This window comes from Corvus moneduloides, chromosome 1, assembly GCF_009650955.1.
Source record: "Corvus moneduloides isolate bCorMon1 chromosome 1, bCorMon1.pri, whole genome shotgun sequence".
Taxonomy (NCBI): domain Eukaryota; kingdom Metazoa; phylum Chordata; class Aves; order Passeriformes; family Corvidae; genus Corvus; species Corvus moneduloides.
Window position 1 is genome coordinate 165423336 of NC_045476.1, and position 17978 is coordinate 165441313.

The 17978-nt window shown below is 52.0% G+C and overlaps 6 protein-coding genes across 6 annotated transcripts; all 6 read right to left on the reverse strand.

Annotated features, from left to right (window-relative positions):
- Positions 1-1552: 1552 nt before the first annotated feature.
- LOC116435597 (feather beta keratin-like) lies at positions 1553-2306 on the reverse strand. The gene is made up of 2 exons (XM_032092074.1): positions 2268-2306; positions 1553-2071 (listed from the first exon to the last, which is right to left on the reverse strand). Exon 2 carries the CDS (start codon positions 2049-2051, stop codon positions 1728-1730), a length of 324 nt encoding a protein of 107 aa, XP_031947965.1. The 5' UTR covers positions 2052-2071; positions 2268-2306; the 3' UTR covers positions 1553-1727.
- A 2415-nt stretch (positions 2307-4721) lies between these two features.
- Positions 4722-5244, reverse strand: LOC116435561 (feather beta keratin-like). The gene has a single exon (XM_032091995.1). It carries the CDS (start codon positions 5202-5204, stop codon positions 4869-4871), a length of 336 nt encoding a protein of 111 aa, XP_031947886.1. The 5' UTR covers positions 5205-5244; the 3' UTR covers positions 4722-4868.
- Positions 5245-7383: 2139 nt separating this feature from the next.
- Positions 7384-7961, reverse strand: LOC116435846 (feather beta keratin-like). The gene is made up of 2 exons (XM_032092482.1): positions 7923-7961; positions 7384-7727 (listed from the first exon to the last, which is right to left on the reverse strand). The coding sequence occupies exon 2, from the start codon at positions 7705-7707 to the stop codon at positions 7384-7386; it is 324 nt and encodes a 107-aa protein (XP_031948373.1). The 5' UTR covers positions 7708-7727; positions 7923-7961.
- Positions 7962-10340: 2379 nt separating this feature from the next.
- On the reverse strand, positions 10341-10863 carry LOC116435837 (feather beta keratin-like). The gene has a single exon (XM_032092454.1). It carries the CDS (start codon positions 10844-10846, stop codon positions 10511-10513), a length of 336 nt encoding a protein of 111 aa, XP_031948345.1. The 5' UTR covers positions 10847-10863; the 3' UTR covers positions 10341-10510.
- Positions 10864-13009: 2146 nt separating this feature from the next.
- LOC116435861 (feather beta keratin-like) lies at positions 13010-14221 on the reverse strand. Its single transcript, XM_032092507.1, has 2 exons — positions 13562-14221; positions 13010-13368 (listed from the first exon to the last, which is right to left on the reverse strand). The coding sequence occupies exon 2, from the start codon at positions 13346-13348 to the stop codon at positions 13025-13027; it is 324 nt and encodes a 107-aa protein (XP_031948398.1). The 5' UTR covers positions 13349-13368; positions 13562-14221; the 3' UTR covers positions 13010-13024.
- Positions 14222-15172: 951 nt separating this feature from the next.
- LOC116435887 (feather beta keratin-like) lies at positions 15173-15930 on the reverse strand. Its single transcript, XM_032092548.1, has 2 exons — positions 15849-15930; positions 15173-15682 (listed from the first exon to the last, which is right to left on the reverse strand). The coding sequence occupies exon 2, from the start codon at positions 15660-15662 to the stop codon at positions 15348-15350; it is 315 nt and encodes a 104-aa protein (XP_031948439.1). The 5' UTR covers positions 15663-15682; positions 15849-15930; the 3' UTR covers positions 15173-15347.
- Positions 15931-17978: the final 2048 nt, after the last annotated feature.

Sequence of the window (17978 nt, forward strand, 5' to 3'; positions counted from 1 at the left end):
ATGTTTTCCTTCTAGCAACCGTACAACTCCATATCCTGCCCTTGAGTCGGTGTCCATCTGACCTTGGTGGCAGCGTTAAAGTGAGAGTTGGTGTTTGGGAAGGTTTTCATTGAAGATGGGCATCAGAGAAACCAGAATAAACAACAAAAGCTTAGGAAAAATATGGGTGTCATCAGTGAGGTCACCCTTTGGCACCTGTGTGATTTAGTTTGTGGGTGTGTTGTGAAGATGGGCCCTCTTCGCCCTGCCAGGCGTGTCTGGCCTTTGCGGCTGTGCCAGATATTAGGACCCGCCCGTTCCAGTACTTTTACTTCCTCCCACCTTGTCCATGGCTTTCCAGAGACCTTGTTCCTGCAGACAAGGATGGGACAATTTTTTTCTTCTGCAAAGCACTGCCAAGAGCAGGTCAGAGAAGAAGATAATGAGAAGTTAGCATGAATTTTGGAAGGCAAAATCCTGTATTAGTGACCTCTGTGTTACCTACAGAGAAGAACAGCTAATTGTGGATGATGGGAGAGACATGGCTGGTGTTTACCTCCAGCTTTTACTAAGGGTTTTTACAGTGTCTCCTATGGCATCATCCCAGACTATCTCAGAATGTACAGGTCATGTAAGTGATCACTGAAGTCAACTGCTATGTTTATATAATGTGTAACATTCTGGACCAAGAGCCTTGCGATCCGAAGTCCAGGTGCAGTCAAGTCTCAAGGGAAGTAGGTCAAGAGTCTTATCCATGGAGCCAACACTGATCAACATCCTCAATATTCAGGTGGGTGTGTGCAGGCACTTCTGGGCTCCCCAGGGGAGGAAGCCCATGGACTTATTGAAGCAAGACCGGTGCAAGACCACCAAGGTAAAGTAAGGGCTGGAGAATCTTTCACAGAGGATTGAGATACATGGGACTCCCAGGAGACAAGGCTGGACAGGGGGGCATCATCAGTGTGTGCAAATTCCTGTTTGCAGGGGATGAAGTTGAGGGAGCCTGGCTGATCTCAGCAATGCAACCATGAGGGAAAAGAGGGCAAGGGCAGAAAGTGAAAACAGATGGAATTCCATGGGCACAAAAGGCAAGAACTTTTCATTGTGAGGGTAGTCAGAGATGGGAAGAGGTGGTGGAGTGTCTGTCCTTGATGATCCAGACCTGAACTGTTCCTGGTCCTGGAAATCCTTGTCTTGCTTGAGGGTTCCCCAGGGTTCCTGTCCAAGTGGATGATGTTGTTTTTCTGTTTGCAGTGAGGGTTAGAGGGTCCTGCTGGGAGGAGACTTTGTCAAGTATGTGCTGCCATGGAGTGGCTTTGCCAGAGACATGCACAGGAGAGCATTGATGTGTCAAAGCCTTTGATGTATCAGGTGATGGGCTTGTGTCATGTTCTGGAAGGTCGTCCCACGCCTCCCTTACATCCCTTGCTGATCCTGGTTGGTACTGATGGTGACATCTTTACTAAGGAAGGTGTTTTGCCTCTCCGCCATCCACCCCAATGGCCTGTTCATCCCTGCCATTGTGTTGGGTGAGGATATGAGACCACTGGAATTCAAAACCAGAGGAAGCATCTAAGGCTTTGATGCAACAGAGCTTTATTGAGGCAAAAAAAAAACTGAAGAGAAAGGAGAAAGAATTTGAAGGAAGTTGATCAGCGGTGCAGTCAGGGCAACCATCTCCTGCTTTACTTGTGGGAGCTGTTGCCAGAGCACCGAGCTGGTGGGGTCAGGAGTGGTGCCGAGAGCCCTTAGCAGATGTAGCCACCCCTTCTGCCGTAACAGCCCAGGCCCCCCAGCCCATAGCCATAGCCAAGGCCGTAGCCAAAGCCACCAAAGCCTCCAGAGATGGGCTGTCCCTGGGCACTGAGTTCACTGCCAACAGCAGCCGAGGAGGTGGATCCGACAGCGGTGTTCTGGGGGAAGGAGGTCATGATGGGTCCTGGCAGGGTGACCAGCACAGGGGAAGGCTGGATGACAACGCGGGAGTCCTGGCATTGCAGGGCACAGGGCTCGTTGCAGCTGTTGGCCAGCGGGGTGGGTCCGCAGGGCTGGCAGCGGTTGTAGCAGGCCATGGGTGTGGTGTGGAGGGTCCCTGGAAGAGAGAGAGGGGAGTGAGGCAGGGCAGGGGTGTGGGGGTGTGAGGGGCGGTGATGCAGGAGGGTGAGGGAGTGTGGAGGCTGTTGTGGGGCTGTGGGGAGGCGTGAGGGCTGCTGAGGCTGGGGCCGAGCGTGCTGGCAGAGAGGGGCCAGGGGTGCAGAAGCAGGAGGGTCAGGGGACTTGATGCTCACCTGTTGTCAGCAGGAGCAGAAGGAGAAGGTGTGAGGAGAAGTGTGTGAGGGAGAGAGGCTCTGGGCCGGCTTTTATGCTGGTTGTGGAGGGGCGGTGACAGCCATGTCCCATGGCCTTGGGGCATTTTGGAGGCTGCAGCTCTTGGCCTGCCGAGTCTGGTGAGTCATGAGCTGGGGAGTATTTTCCTTCCCCTCAATTTGGCAGTTTGATGTCCTGCTCTTGATGCCGTGTCCATATGACCTTCAGCTTTGAAATGAAAGTTTTTTATTTGGCAGGATTTGCATGGAAGATGCATGTCAGAGAATGCAGAATAGACAACAATAACTTAGCGGTGTCATCAGAGTGGCCATCCTGTTACTCTTGTGTGGTTTGGTTTGTGGGTGTGTTGTATGAATGGGCCCCATTCTATTGCATCCTTGTCCGACTGGTCTGGGCTTTGCAGCTCTGCCATGTGTGAGGAGTTGATCCTTCCATCATGGTCATTCCTCCCCACATCACCACCAGGTGGCCAGACCTGTCCTTCTGACCGGCCTTTCTCATTGTTTCTGCTCTGGCTTTGACACCCTGGTGTTTCTGGTATGACACGTTCAAGGAACAGCTGCTGAGGGATGTGGAGAACAAGACTTTTGAGTAGTGGTTGTATGATCTGTGGATTTTTAGATGCAGACAAAGCAGCCAGAGGAGAGATCTTCTCTCTCTCCACAGCTTTCTGAAAAGTTTTTTTGCGAGACTCTTGTTGCTCTTTTCTCCCTTTTAGCAAGTGATGGCACAAGTGAAAATGGCCTTGAGTTACTAAACCTTGAGTTTACGTGGTCATGGGCAGCCTTGTTGAGCACTTCCTGCTTGAGCAGGTTGGGTTGGATTCCACGATCTCCTACACAAACAGAGGGGGATGGGACAAGGGGAAATTTCTTCCCACTGCCAGAGGATAGGGTTAGATGGGATACTGGGAGGAAATTCTTCCCTGTGTGGGGGATGAGGCCCTGGCACAGGTTGCCCAGAGAAGCTGTGACTGCCACGACCCCGGTAGTGTTTGAGGCTGGGTTGGCCAGGGCTTGGAGCAACCTGGGATAGTGGAAGAGGTCTTTGTCCACGGCAGGGGCTGGAATGAGAGAGTCCGCAAGGTCCTTTCCAAGCCAAACCATTCTACGATGAGTCTTTGGTCACGTCCAAGAGGTTCCTTGAGCACTAGTGATTCCCTTTGGTGTGATTGTGCTTCCTGGGATGGGCACAGAGTCCTGCTGAGGGAGAAAGTTCCTCACCAGGGAGCAGAATGAAGCCCTCACAATCCAATGAGAATGGTCAGTGATAGACTTGTCTGTGGCACTGAATGGATACACCCAAGGGCTCTGAGGGAGCTGGTGGAACTGCTCTCAAGCCACTTGCTATTCTTTGCCAGCAGTCCTGGCTGACTGGGGAGGTCCCAGTTGATGGAGGCTTGCAAATGGGATTCTCCCCTAGAAGAAGGGCCAGAAGAAGAGTCTGGGCAACTCCAGGCCTGTCAGTCTGAGGCCAGTGCTGCAGAAGCTGCTGGAGCAGATCATCTTGAGAGTATTTAATGGCCCCTGCAGGACAACCAGGTGATCAGGCCCAGCCAGCCTGAGTTTAGCAAAGTCAGATCCTTCTTGACCAACCTCATCACCTGAGGTGATGATGTGACCTCCTCAGTAAATGAGGGAATGGCTGTGGGTGATTTTTACTTGGAATGTAGTAAATACTTAAATCTCCAGGCTTGGGAAGGAGTGACTAGAAAGCTGCCCATGGGAAAAGGATCAGGGAGTGCTGGTCGACAGGTCGCTGCACATGGTCCAATGTGTCCCCATGGCCATGAAAACCAATAGCATCCTGGCTTTTATCACCTATAGTGGGGCCAGCAAGTCCATGGCAGTGACTGTCCCACTGTATTGGATACTGGTGAGGCCACACCCTGAATCGGAGGTCAGTTTTAGGCTCCTCAGAGCAAGAAAGATATTGAGGTGCTCGAGGATGTCCAAAGAACAAGGATGTTGGTGAAGAATCTACAGAACCATTTCTGTGAGGAGCAGCTGAGGGAAGGCTGGTTGCTTTGTCTGGGCACCAGGTCAGCTTGAACTAATTGATTCCCCCAGGTTCCTTGTGCACTCCTGGATTCCAGCGCTGGGATGTTCAGAGATTCCCGGTGGAGAGGAGTTGGACAAATGTTTGCTGCCATTGAGAGGTTGTGTTGGAGATATGGGCACAAGTGCATTGGTGTGTCCAAGGCTTTGGGAAAAGGAAGGGCTTGAGCTCTATTCTGGAAACTCAGTGGATGGTTCTGCTGTTGACAGATATCCAAGGAGAGGTTTTGTGGCCCCTTTTGCACCCACACTGATGGGCTGTTGGCTCCTGACTTTGTGCTAGGTGAAATTGCAAGAGCTCTGGTAGAACAAAGGAGGAGGAGACGTCTCAGGCTATGTTACAAGGATACTTTATTGAGGCAAAAGAAGTATAAGGCAGGAGAAACAAGTGGAAGGGAAATGGTGTGAGGTACAATAAGGGTGACCATCAGTCGAGGTGCTTTGCTTGCAGGAGCTGTTGCCACAGCACCGAGCTGGTGGTGTCAGGGCTGGTGCTGAGGGCCCTTAGCAGATGTAGCCGCCCCTTCTGCCATAGCAGCCCAGGCCTCCCAGCCCATAGCCAAATCCACGGCCATAGCCAAGGCCATAGCCAAAGCCACCAAATCCACCAGAGATGGGCTGTCCCTGCACACTGAGTTCACTACCAACAGCAGCCGAGGAGGTGGATCCGACAGCGGTGTTCTGGGGGAAGGAGGTCATGATGGGTCCTGGCAGGGTGACCAGCACCGGGGAAGGGTTGGTGACGACGCTGGAGTCCTGGCACTGGCGGGCACAGGGCTCATTGCAGCTGTTGGCCAGCGGGGTGGGTCCGCAGGGCTGGCAGCGGTTGTAGCAGGCCATGGCTGTGGTGTGGAGGATCCCTGGAAGAGAGAGAGGATTGAGACAGGGCAGGGGGGTGTGGGGGTGCGAGGGACCATGGTGCTGGAGGGCCACGGGATTGTGGAGGCTGTTGTGGGGCTGTGGGGAGGTGTGAGGGCTGCTGAGGCTGGGGCCGAGCATGCTGGAAGAGAGGGGTCAAGGGTGCAGGAGCAGGACTGTCAGGGACTTGAGACTCACCTTGTTGTCGGCAGGAGCAGGAGGAGAAGGTGTGAGGAGAAGTGTGTGAGGGAGACAGGCTCTGGGCCGGCTTTTATGCTGGTTGTGGAGGGGCAGGACAGCCTCAGCCAATGCCCTTGGGGCATTTTTCAGGCAGCAGCTTTTGCCTGGCCCAGACTGGCAAATCTTCAGGCAGGGAGTGTTTTCCTTCCCACATCTGTGCAGTTTGATGTCCTGCTCTTGAGACCGTGTCCGTCTGACCTTCGCGGCCGCTTTTAAGTGGGAGTATTAGAGAAATATTCTTTTGCTGAGGAGGCATGTCGGGGCAGTTTGAAGAAGCGACCCAAGCTTTGAAGGGGTGGGGTGTCATCGGTCACCCTCTGCCACTGGTTGTGGTTGCATTTGGAAGAGGGGCCTGTTTTCCTCACAGCCCTGTCAGGCTAGTCTGGGCTTTGCAGCTCTGCCAGGTATTGGGACCTGCCCTGCCAGTGCATTTTTTCCCTTTTCCTTTGTAAACACCTTTCCAGGGACCTTGTTCCTGCAGACAAGGATGGGACAATTATTTTCACCTGGAAAGCACTGTCAGTGCAGGTTGGACAAGAAGGTGAAAAGGAGCGGTTAGAGTTGATTTTGGAGGGCAAAATTGTATCTTAGTGACTTCTGTGTTACCTACAGAGAAGAAAATCTTATTGTTAATGATGCGAGAGCCATGGCCTCTGTTTACCTCCACCTCTTAGCATTGTCTTTGACACTGTCTTATACTGCATCATTCCAAACTATCCAGCAATGTACAGGTGGTGTAAACGGTCAGTGAGGTGAACTGCTATTATTTATCAAATATTTAACAGGCCGGGCCAGGAGGCTTGTGATCCAAAGTCCAGATGAAATCAAGTCTCAAGTGATGCTGGCTCAAGGGTTGTGTTCCTGGAGCCAATGCTGTTCAGCCTCCTCAACAATAATGTGGGTTGGTGTGAGCACTTCTGGCCTACCCTGGGAAAGAAGCCCATGGATTTAGTGAAACAAGATCAGTTCTGGACCACATGGATAATGCAAGTGTTGGAGAGTCTTTCCTAGAGAGGCTGGGAGAGCTCTCAGGACTCTCAGGAGACAAGGATGGACAGGGGAATGTCATAAATGTGTGCAAATCTCTGATGGCAGGAAACAAAGTCAAGGCAGCCTGGCTGTTCTCAGCACATGTAAAGAAAAAGAGGGCAAGGGCATGAGTGAAAACAGGTGGCATTTCATGGGCAGAGCAGAGGATCCTTTTTCAGTGTGTGGGTGGTGACAAAGTGGAAGAGGTGGAGCAGTCTCTGTCCTGGGAGATCCATGCCCAATGGCCATGCTCCTGGACATCCTTCTCTGGGTAGGCCTGCTTAAACAGAGGGGATGGAAGCACTTGCACTCCTGAGTTTCTCTAAAAGTTGATGATGTCATAACTGCTTTTTTGGAGGGTTTGAGAGTCCCTCTGGAAAGAGAGATTGTCAAGTGTGTGCTTGATGCCTTGAGAGGCCTCCTAGAAATAGAGACAAGACAGGAGTAAGGGAATTATGCACAGAGTGACTTTGCCAGAACACTGAGCAAGGCATTGTTATGTCAAAGCCTTTGTTGTAGCAAGTGATGGGCTTGTGACTTGTTCTGGAATTTCCCACCCCTGTGTTTCCCCCTGGCTTTCTGTGTTTGTATTGGAGGGGCCATCTTTGCTATGACAATTTTTGTGGTTCTTTTCCACCTTCCCTGAGAGTCTGTGCAGCCCTGGTTTGTGTAAAATGAGATTGTGAGACTACTGGAAGAAAAAAAGGAGAGATCTGTTGTGTTGGGATGCAAGAGAACTTTATTAGGCAGAAGGAATGAAGAGACAGGAGCAGACAGTGGAAGGAATCTGGTGTGACATGCAAGTAGAGTGACCATCAGCTGAGATGCTTTCCTTGTGGGAGCTGTTGCCCGAGCACCAAGCTGGTGGTGTCAGCGGTGGTGCTGAGGGTCCTTAGCAGATGTAGCCACCCCTTCTGCAATAGCAGCCCAGGCCACCCAGCCCATAGCCAAATCCACGGCCATAGCCAAAGCCACCAAATCCACCAGAGATGGGCTGTCCCTGCACACTGAGTTCACTGCCAACAGCAGCCGAGGAGGTGGATCCGATGGCGGTGTTCTGGGGGAAGGCGGTCATGATGGGTCCTGGCAGGGTGACCAGCACGGGGGAAGGGTTGATGACAATGTGGGAGTCCTGGCATTGCAGGGCACAGGGCTCGTTGCAGCTGTTGGCCAGCGGGGTGGGTCCGCAGGGCTGGCAGCGGTTGTAGCAGGCCATGGGTGTGGTGTGGAGGGTCCCTGGAAGAGAGAGAGGGGAGTGAGGCAGGGCAGGGGTGTGGGGGTGTGAGGGGCGGTGATGCAGGAGGGTGAGGGAGTGTGGAGGCTGTTGTGGGGCTGTGGGGAGGCGTGAGGGCTGCTGAGGCTGGGGCTGAGCGTGCTGGCAGAGAGGGGCCAGGGGTGCAGAAGCAGGAGGGTCAGGGACTTGATGCTCACCTGTTGTCAGCAGGAGCAGAAGGAGAAGGTGTGAGGAGAAGTGTGTGAGGGAGAGAGGCTCTGGGCCGGCTTTTATGCTGGTTGTGGAGGGGCGAGACAGCCTTGTCCCATGGCCTTGGGGCATTTTGGAGGCTGCAGCTCTTGGCCTGCCGAGTCTGGTGAGTCATGAGCTGGGGAGTATTTTCCTTCCCCTCAATTTGGCAGTTTGATGTCCTGCTCTTGATGCCGTGTCCATATGACCTTCAGCTTTGAAATGAAAGTTTTTTATTTGGCAGGATTTGCATGGAAGATGCATGTCAGAGAATGCAGAATAGACAACAATAACTTAGCGGTGTCATCAGAGTGGCCATCCTGTTACTCTTGTGTGGTTTGGTTTGTGGGTGTGTTGTATGAATGGGCCCCATTCTATTGCATCCTTGTCCGACTGGTCTGGGCTTTGCAGCTCTGCCATGTGTGAGGAGTTGATCCTTCCATCATGGTCATTCCTCCCCACATCACCACCAGGTGGCCAGACCTGTCCTTCTGACCGGCCTTTCTCATTGTTTCTGCTCTGGCTTTGACACCCTGGTGTTTCTGGTATGACACGTTCAAGGAACAGCTGCTGAGGGATGTGGAGAACAAGACTTTTGAGTAGTGGTTGTATGATCTGTGGATTTTTAGATGCAGACAAAGCAGCCAGAGGAGAGATCTTCTCTCTCTCCACAGCTTTCTGAAAAGTTTTTTTGCGAGACTCTTGTTGCTCTTTTCTCCCTTTTAGCAAGTGATGGCACAAGTGAAAATGGCCTTGAGTTACTAAACCTTGAGTTTACGTGGTCATGGGCAGCCTTGTTGAGCACTTCCTGCTTGAGCAGGTTGGGTTGGATTCCACGATCTCCTACACAAACAGAGGGGGATGGGACAAGGGGAAATTTCTTCCCACTGCCAGAGGATAGGGTTAGATGGGATACTGGGAGGAAATTCTTCCCTGTGTGGGGGATGAGGCCCTGGCACAGGTTGCCCAGAGAAGCTGTGACTGCCACGACCCCGGTAGTGTTTGAGGCTGGGTTGGCCAGGGCTTGGAGCAACCTGGGATAGTGGAAGAGGTCTTTGTCCACGGCAGGGGCTGGAATGAGAGAGTCCGCAAGGTCCTTTCCAAGCCAAACCATTCTACGATGAGTCTTTGGTCACGTCCAAGAGGTTCCTTGAGCACTAGTGATTCCCTTTGGTGTGATTGTGCTTCCTGGGATGGGCACAGAGTCCTGCTGAGGGAGAAAGTTCCTCACCAGGGAGCAGAATGAAGCCCTCACAATCCAATGAGAATGGTCAGTGATAGACTTGTCTGTGGCACTGAATGGATACACCCAAGGGCTCTGAGGGAGCTGGTGGAACTGCTCTCAAGCCACTTGCTATTCTTTGCCAGCAGTCCTGGCTGACTGGGGAGGTCCCAGTTGATGGAGGCTTGCAAATGGGATTCTCCCCTAGAAGAAGGGCCAGAAGAAGAGTCTGGGCAACTCCAGGCCTGTCAGTCTGAGGCCAGTGCTGCAGAAGCTGCTGGAGCAGATCATCTTGAGAGTATTTAATGGCCCCTGCAGGACAACCAGGTGATCAGGCCCAGCCAGCCTGAGTTTAGCAAAGTCAGATCCTTCTTGACCAACCTCATCACCTGAGGTGATGATGTGACCTCCTCAGTAAATGAGGGAATGGCTGTGGGTGATTTTTACTTGGAATGTAGTAAATACTTAAATCTCCAGGCTTGGGAAGGAGTGACTAGAAAGCTGCCCATGGGAAAAGGATCGACAGGTCGCTGCACATGGTCCAATGTGTCCCCAGATGGCCATGAAAACCAATAGCATCCTGGCTTTTATCACCTATAGTGGGGCCAGCAAGTCCATGGCAGTGACTGTCCCACTGTATTGGATACTGGTGAGGCCATACCCTGAATCTGAGGTCAGTTTTAGGCTCCTCAGAGCAAGAAAGATATTGAGGTGCTCGAGGATGTCCAAAGAACAAGGATGTTGGTGAAGAATCTACAGAACCATTTCTGTGAGGAGCAGCTGAGGGAAGGCTGGTTGCTTTGTCTGGGCACCAGGTCAGCTTGAACTAATTGATTCCCCCAGGTTCCTTGTGCACTCCTGGATTCCAGCGCTGGGATGTTCAGAGATTCCCGGTGGAGAGGAGTTGGACAAATGTTTGCTGCCATTGAGAGGTTGTGTTGGAGATATGGGCACAAGTGCATTGGTGTGTCCAAGGCTTTGGGAAAAGGAAGGGCTTGAGCTCTATTCTGGAAACCCAGTGGATGGTTCTGCTGTTGACAGATATCCCAGGAGAGGTCTTGTGGCCCCTTTTGCACCCACACTGATGGGCTGTTGACTCCTGACTTTGTGCTAGGTGAAACTGCAAGAGCTCTGGTAGAACAAAGGAGGAGGAGACGTCTCAGGCTATGTTACAAGGATACTTTATTGAGGCAAAAGAAGTATAAGGCAGGAGAAACAAGTGGAAGGGAGATGGTGTGAGGTACAATAAGGGTGACCATCAGTCGAGGTGCTTTGCTTGCAGGAGCTGTTGCCACAGCACTGAGCTGGTGGTGTCAGGGGTAGTGCCGAGGGCCCTTAGCAGATGTAGCCGCCCCTTCTGCCATAGCAGCCCAGGCCTCCCAGCCCGTAGCCAAATCCACGGCCGTAGCCAAGGCCGTAGCCAAAGCCACCAAATCCACCAGAGATGGGCTGTCCCTGGGCACTGAGTTCACTGCCAACAGCAGCCGAGGAGGTGGATCCGACGGCGGTGTTCTGGGGGAAGGAGGTCATGATGGGTCCTGGCAGGGTGACCAGCACAGGGGAAGGGTTGGTGACAACGCGGGAGTCCTGGCACTGGCGGGCACAGGGCTCGTTGCAGCTGTTGGCCAGCGGGGTGGGTCCGCAGGGCTGGCAGAGGTCATAGCAGGCCATGGCTGTGGTGTGGAGGATCCCTGGAAGAGAGAGAGGAGTGAGGCAGGGCAGGGGGGTGTGGGGGTGCGAGGGACAGTGATGTGGGAGGGTGAGGGAGTGTGGAGGCTGTTGTGGGGCTGTGGGGAGGCGTAAGGGCTGCTGAGGCTGGGGCTGAGCATGCTGGCAGAGAGGGGTCAAGGGTGCAGGAGCAGGACTGTCAGGGACTTGAGACTCACCTTGTTGTCGGCAGGAGCAGGAGGAGAAGGTGTGAGGAGAAGTGTGTGAGGGAGACAGGCACTGAGTCAGCTTTTATGCTGGTTGTGGAGGGGCGAGACAGCCTCAGCCAATGCCCTTGAGGCATTTCTCAGGCAGCAGCTTTTGCCTGGCCCAGACTGGTGAATCTTCAGGCAGGGAGTGTTTTCCTTCCCACATCTGTGCAGTTTGATGTCCTGCTCTTGAGACCGTTTCCGTCTGACCTTCGCGGCCGCTTTTAAGTGGGAGTATTAGAGAAATATTCTTTTGCTGAGGAGGCATGTCGGGGCAGTTTGAAGAAGCGACCCAAGCTTTGAAGGGGTGGGGTGTCATCGGTCACCCTCTGCCACTGGTTGTGGTTGCATTTAGAAGAGGGGCCTGTTTTCCTCACAGCCCTGTCAGGCTAGTCTGGGCTTTGCAGCTCTGCCAGGTATTGGGACCTGCCCTGCCAGTGCATTTTTTCCCTTTTCCTTTGTAAACACCTTTCCAGGGACCTTGTTCCTGCAGACAAGGATGGGACAATTATTTTCACCTGGAAAGCACTGTCAGTGCAGGTTGGACAAGAAGGTGAAAAGGAGCGGTTAGAGTTGATTTTGGAGGGCAAAATTGTATCTTAGTGACTTCTGTGTTACCTACAGAGAAGAAAATCTTATTGTTAATGATGCGAGAGCCATGGCCTCTGTTTACCTCCACCTCTTAGCATTGTCTTTGACACTGTCTCCTACTGCATCATTCCAAACTATCCAGCAATGTACAGGTGGTGTAAACGGTCAGTGAGGTGAACTGCTATTATTTATCAAATATTTAACAGGCCGGGCCAGGAGGCTTGTGATCCAAAGTCCAGATGAAATCAAGTCTCAAGTGATGCTGGCTCAAGGGTTGTGTTCCTGGAGCCAATGCTGTTCAGCCTCCTCAACAATAATGTGGGTTGGTGTGAGCACTTCTGGCCTACCCTGGGAAAGAAGCCCATGGATTTAGTGAAACAAGATCAGTTCTGGACCACATGGATAATGCAAGTGTTGGAGAGTCTTTCCTAGAGAGGCTGGGAGAGCTCTCAGGACTCTCAGGAGACAAGGATGGACAGGGGAATGTCATAAATGTGTGCAAATCTCTGATGGCAGGAAACAAAGTCAAGGCAGCCTGGCTGTTCTCAGCACATGTAAAGAAAAAGAGGGCAAGGGCATGAGTGAAAACAGGTGGCATTTCATGGGCAGAGCAGAGGATCCTTTTTCAGTGTGTGGGTGGTGACAAAGTGGAAGAGGTGGAGCAGTCTCTGTCCTGGGAGATCCATGCCCAATGGCCATGCTCCTGGACATCCTTCTCTGGGTAGGCCTGCTTAAACAGAGGGGATGGAAGCACTTGCACTCCTGAGTTTCTCTAAAAGTTGATGATGTCGTAACTGCTTTTTTGGAGGGTTTGAGAGTCCCTCTGGAAAGAGAGATTGTCAAGTGTGTGCTTGATGCCTTGAGAGGCCTCCTAGAAATAGAGACAAGACAGGAGTAAGGGAATTATGCACAGAGTGACTTTGCCAGAACACTGAGCAAGGCATTGTTATGTCAAAGCCTTTGTTGTAGCAAGTGATGGGCTTGTGACTTGTTCTGGAATTTCCCACCCCTGTGTTTCCCCCTGGCTTTCTGTGTTTGTATTGGAGGGGCCATCTTTGCTATGACAATTTTTGTGGTTCTTTTCCACCTTCCCTGAGAGTCTGTGCAGCCCTGGTTTGTGTAAAGTGAGATTGTGAGACTACTGGAAGAAAAAAAGGAGAGATCTGTTGTGTTGGGATGCAAGAGAACTTTATTAGGCAGAAGGAATGAAGAGACAGGAGCAGACAGTGGAAGGAATCTGGTGTGACATGCAAGTAGAGTGACCATCAGCTGAGATGCTTTCCTTGTGGGAGCTGTTGCCCGAGCACCAAGCTGGTGGTGTCAGCGGTGGTGCTGAGGGTCCTTAGCAGATGTAGCCACCCCTTCTGCCATAGCAGCCCAGGCCACCCAGCCCATAGCCAAATCCACGGCCATAGCCAAAGCCACCAAATCCACCAGAGATGGGCTGTCCCTGGGCACTGAGTTCACTGCCAACAGCTGCCGAGGAGGTGGATCCGATGGCGGTGTTCTGGGGGAAGGAGGTCATGATGGGTCCTGGCAGGGTGATCAGCACGGGGGAAGGGTTGATGACAACGTGGGAGTCCTGGCATTGCAGGGCACAGGGCTCGTTGCAGCTGTTGGCCAGCGGGGTGGGTCCGCAGGGTCGGCAGAGGTCATAGCAGGCCATGGGTGTGGTGTGGAGGGTCCCTGGAAGAGAGAGGGGAATGAGGCAGGGCAGGGTGTGGGGGTGTGCGGGGCAGTGATGCAGGAGGGTGAGGGAGTGTGGAGGCTGTTGTGGGGCTGTGGGGAGGCGTGAGGGCTGCTGAGGCTGGGGTCGAGCGTGCTGGCAGAGAGGAGCCAAGGCGTGCAGGAGGAGGAGGGTCAGAGACTTGATGCTCACCTGGTTGTCAGCAGGAGAAGGAGGAGAAGGTGTGAGGAGAAGCGTGTGAGGGAGAGAAGCGCTGGGCTGGTTTTTTATGCTGGTCCTAGAGAGATGGGACAGCCTTGTCCCCTGCTCTTGGGGCATTTTTTAGGCAGCAGCTCTTGGTTGGCTGAGTCTCGTAAGTCCTCAGTTTGGGAGCGTTTTCGTTCCCACAATTTGGCAGTGTCATGTCCTACTCTTGAAACATGTCCATCTGTCCTTGGAGGCAGCTTTAAAGTGAGAGTTGGTCTCTGGGAGCTTTTGATTGTTCCGTGTGTGTCAGGGAGGGCTGAATAAACAATCAGAGCCCAGGAGATGTGCGATGTCTTCAGTGAGGTCATATTGCGGCATTTGTGTGCTGTGGTTTGTGGGTGCCGTGTGAGGACTCAGCTCATCCCCTTTTGTCTTGAATGAGATCAAGAGAGAGGAACTGGAAAGCCAGGTACTGGTCAGGATGGATTTGTTTCATTTTTATGGTCCATTTGGATTTGTGAAAATTACATGACAATGAACCATTTCATTTTAAGTGTATTTCTTGACATCATTAAGAAATTCAAAAAACAAACAACTAATGGTGTCCGATTCCTTTTTTACCAAGGCTGGTCTGTGACTTCAATTCACTTATTCTGTATTCAAGCCATAAAGTTTCATATCTTATGAATGGAGCAGGAGTTGTCCCTGTACCATTGTGGGAAAAGGGACCCCCAGTCTCCAGATCAGGACTGGGGAGAAGTGTTGTGATGAGGCCATGGGAGGTGACTCTGGGTGTCTCCTGAACATTGGTGAGGTCCCACGTGAGGTGTTCTGAACAGTTCTGGGCTTGCCATGTGTAAATGAAGTAGATTTAGTGAAAGAAAAGCAGTTCAGGGCCAGTAAGATTCCAAAGGCTCTGGAGGATCATTCCTAGAGGAGAGACTGCGAGAGCTGAGGCTCCCAGGAGACACGGATCGACAAGGGGGTGTCATCAGTGTGTGCAAATTCCTGATGGCAGAGAATGAAGTCGAGGCAGCCCGGCAGTTCTTAGCAGTGCACATGTGGAGGACAAGAGGCCTTGGGCACAAGTGAAAACAGATGGAATTCCATGGGCAAGGCAGAAAAGCCTTTTTCAGTGTGAGTTTTGTCCCAGAGTAAAAGAAGGCGGTGGAGTCTGTCCTGGGAGATCCAACACTGAACTGTCCAAGGTCCTGGAAACCTGGCTTTAGCGGACTCTGATCAAGCAGAAGAGAATGAACCAATTGAACTCCAGAGTTCCTGCCTAAGTGGATGAGGTTCCTATTTTATTATTTGGGAAGGTTAGAGTGTCCTGCTGGGAAGAGAGATTTTCGAGTGTGTCCTGGCACAGAGACACTTTGAGAGAGCCATGAGCAAGAGAAATTTCTTGTGTCAAAGACTTTGGTACAGTAGGTGATGGGCTTGTGTCACCCCTCAATCCCTGCTTCCCATGCCAGTCTTGATTGTTACTCATGGTCTCATATTTTCTAAGAAAGGTGTTGAGCCCCCTTTCCATTCACCCCAATGGTTTGTTTATTTCTGGCATTGTGCTGGGTGAGGAGGTGAGACCATCGGAATTCAGAAAGATGAAGAGACAGCTCAGGTTTGATGCAGGAAATCTTTATTGAGGCAAACGATGGAAAAGACAAGAGAAACAAGTAGAAGGGATCTGGTGTGAGGTAGAAGTAGGGCAAGCATCAGCCAAGGTGCTTTGCTTGCAGGAGCTTTTGCCAGAGCACCGAGCTGGTGGTGTCAGGGCTGGTACTGAGAGCCCTTAGCAGATGTAGCCACCCCTTCTGCCATAGCAGCCCAGGCCTCCCAGCCCATAGCCATAGCCAAGGCCGAAGCCAAACCCACCAGAGATGGGCTGTCCCTGGGCACTGAGTTCACTGCCAACAGCAGCCGAGGAGGTGGATCCGACAGCGGTGTTCTGGGGGAAGGAGGTCATGATGGGTCCTGGCAGGGTGACCAGCACGGGGGAAGGGTTGATGACAACGCTGGAGTCCTGGCATTGCAGGGCACAGGGCTCGTTGCAGCTGTTGGCCAGCGGGGTGGGTCCACAGGGCTGGCAGCGGTTGTAGCAGGCCATGGGTGTGGTGTGGAGGGTCCCTGGAAGAGAGAGGGGAGTGAGGCAGGGAAGGGTCATGGGGGTTTGAGGGGGAGTCTGTTGTGGGGCTGTGTGGAGGCGTGAGGGCTGCTGAGGCTGGGGCTGAGTGTGCTGGCAGAGAGGGGCCTGGGGGTGCAGGAGCAGGAGGATCAGGGGCTTGAGGCTCACCTGGTAGTCCGCACAGGAGAAGCAGAAGGCGTCAGGAGAAGTGTGTGAGGGAGAGAGGCACTGAGCTGGCTTTTATGCTGGTCATGGAGGGGCGGGACAGCCTTGTCCCTTTGCCTTGGGGCATTTTGCAGGCAGTAGCTCTTGGCTGGCCCAGCCTGGTGAGTCATGAGGTGGGGAGTATTTTCCTTCCTGCAATTCTGCAATTCCATGTCCTCCCCCTGAGTCCATCTGACCTTGGTGGCACCTTTAAAGTGAGAGGTTGCCTTTGGGAGGATTGCATTGTTCAATGTGTGTCAGGGAGGACTGAATAAACAACCAGAGCCCCAGAGAATTGCGATGTCATCAGTGAGGTCATTTCATGGCACTGGTGTGCTGTGGTTTGTGGTTGCCTTGTGATGACTGGGCTCCTCTTCTGTGCCAATGGATGTCCATCAGTCATTGTGTTGCACCCAGGAATGCTGAGGGAGCTGCTGATGTCTTGGGGAGGTCACTTTGCAATTCCTTGAAAGGTCACGGTGCCTGGGAGCAGTTCCTGAACGATGAAAGACAGTTCATCCCCTTGTGTCTTGAATGGGGTCAAGGGAGAGGATGTGGAAAAGTAGAAGCTGTTCAGGCTGTACTTGCTCCATTGTTATTGTCCATTTGGATTTCTCAACTTTGCATGACAAAGTACTCTGCCGAATAAGTATTTCCTGACCTCATTCAGAAATCAAGAAACAAACAATAAACCTGGCCTGATCCCTTTTTTTCCCAAGTTGTTCTGTGACATGACTTCACTTATTCCACATTCAAGCCACAAGGTATGACTTGTAAGTCTTAATATTTTGTTCCTGTTAGCAAAACCCAATAATTACTAACTCATGGTCAGCAAGCCCCTCTTTCCTTTTCTGTCATGACGTGGGTGTTTCTTTATGGAATTCTATGATTCCATGTCCTGCTCTTGACTCCTTTTCCTTCTAACCTTGGCAGCTGCTTTTAAGGTGTGTGTTGGTATTTGGGAGGGTTTGCATGGAAGTTGAGTGTCAGGGAGGGCTGAATAAACAACCAAAGCATTGGAGAGGTGGGGTTGTCATGAGTGAGGTCACTGCATGACATTCATGTATTGTGGTTTGTGGATGTGTTTTTGTGCCGGTTTGGCCAAATTTAGAAATATATCCTCTGAGAGAAGGCAGGTCACCACCCCTCCCCCACCAGGTTCAGGAAAGAATAAATTTTCCGTGAAGGAAAGTGAAGGAGATGAAAACTATTTATTTTAACAAACACACGGGAAAAGGAAAATAATGCTAAATGATAAAATCTTTGACTGTGGAGAAAATACCTGGGAAAGTGTTAGAGTCCTCCCTTTGGTCTCCTCAGGGCTGGGGCCTGGCCCAGCGCCAGGCCCTCTGTGCTTGGTGGAAAGTCCTCCCGATGTGTTCTGATATTGAAGCAGTCCACAGAAAAAGGGAAAAAATCCAAAATTCCAGGGAAGGAAAGAAAGTTCAACTCTCAGTCTCCCTTTGGAGATAAAGAAGCTGAAACTGGCCAGAAGCTGACAGGGAAGCAGCAAACCGGGTGCCTCCTCCCTCCCCTGCCGCAGCTGAAAAAAAGTTGCTATCTCTGTGTGACCTTGAACAAGCTGCAAACTGCTTTGAAAAAGTTTTGCTCAGTTTTTCCTTCCTCCTCTAAGGCTCAGTTTAAAGGCATAGAAAGGTACAAGAATTAATTTCTGGGCATAGAGCAGCGATATGGGATACACATCATGAAGTCACCCTAAGACAGTTTTGAAGAGGAGATTCCCTCCCAGCCCTGTCAGGCTGCTCTGGGATTTGCAGCTGTACTGGAGGTGTTGCCTCTTCCCTCACATTTCATCCCTCGTCACATTGCTCCCACCTGCCCAAGCTTGGCACTAGACCTGACCTTTTCTGTAGACTGCTCTGTGGGTGTCTTGGTGCTCCTCTTGCTCTTAAGCTTTTGATATCCGGGCCCTTTTGGACCTTTACGGAGGCTGTGTGCCAACAGATGAGGCCACTTGTGATTGTCAGAAAGAGGATTTGGAGGTCGCCCAGGGTTTTTGGAGGAGAGCATTGCATGGTCCCCAACAAGCCAGGCAAGTCCAGGTTGTGCCAGTGCCCAGCGTAGTGGACTGAG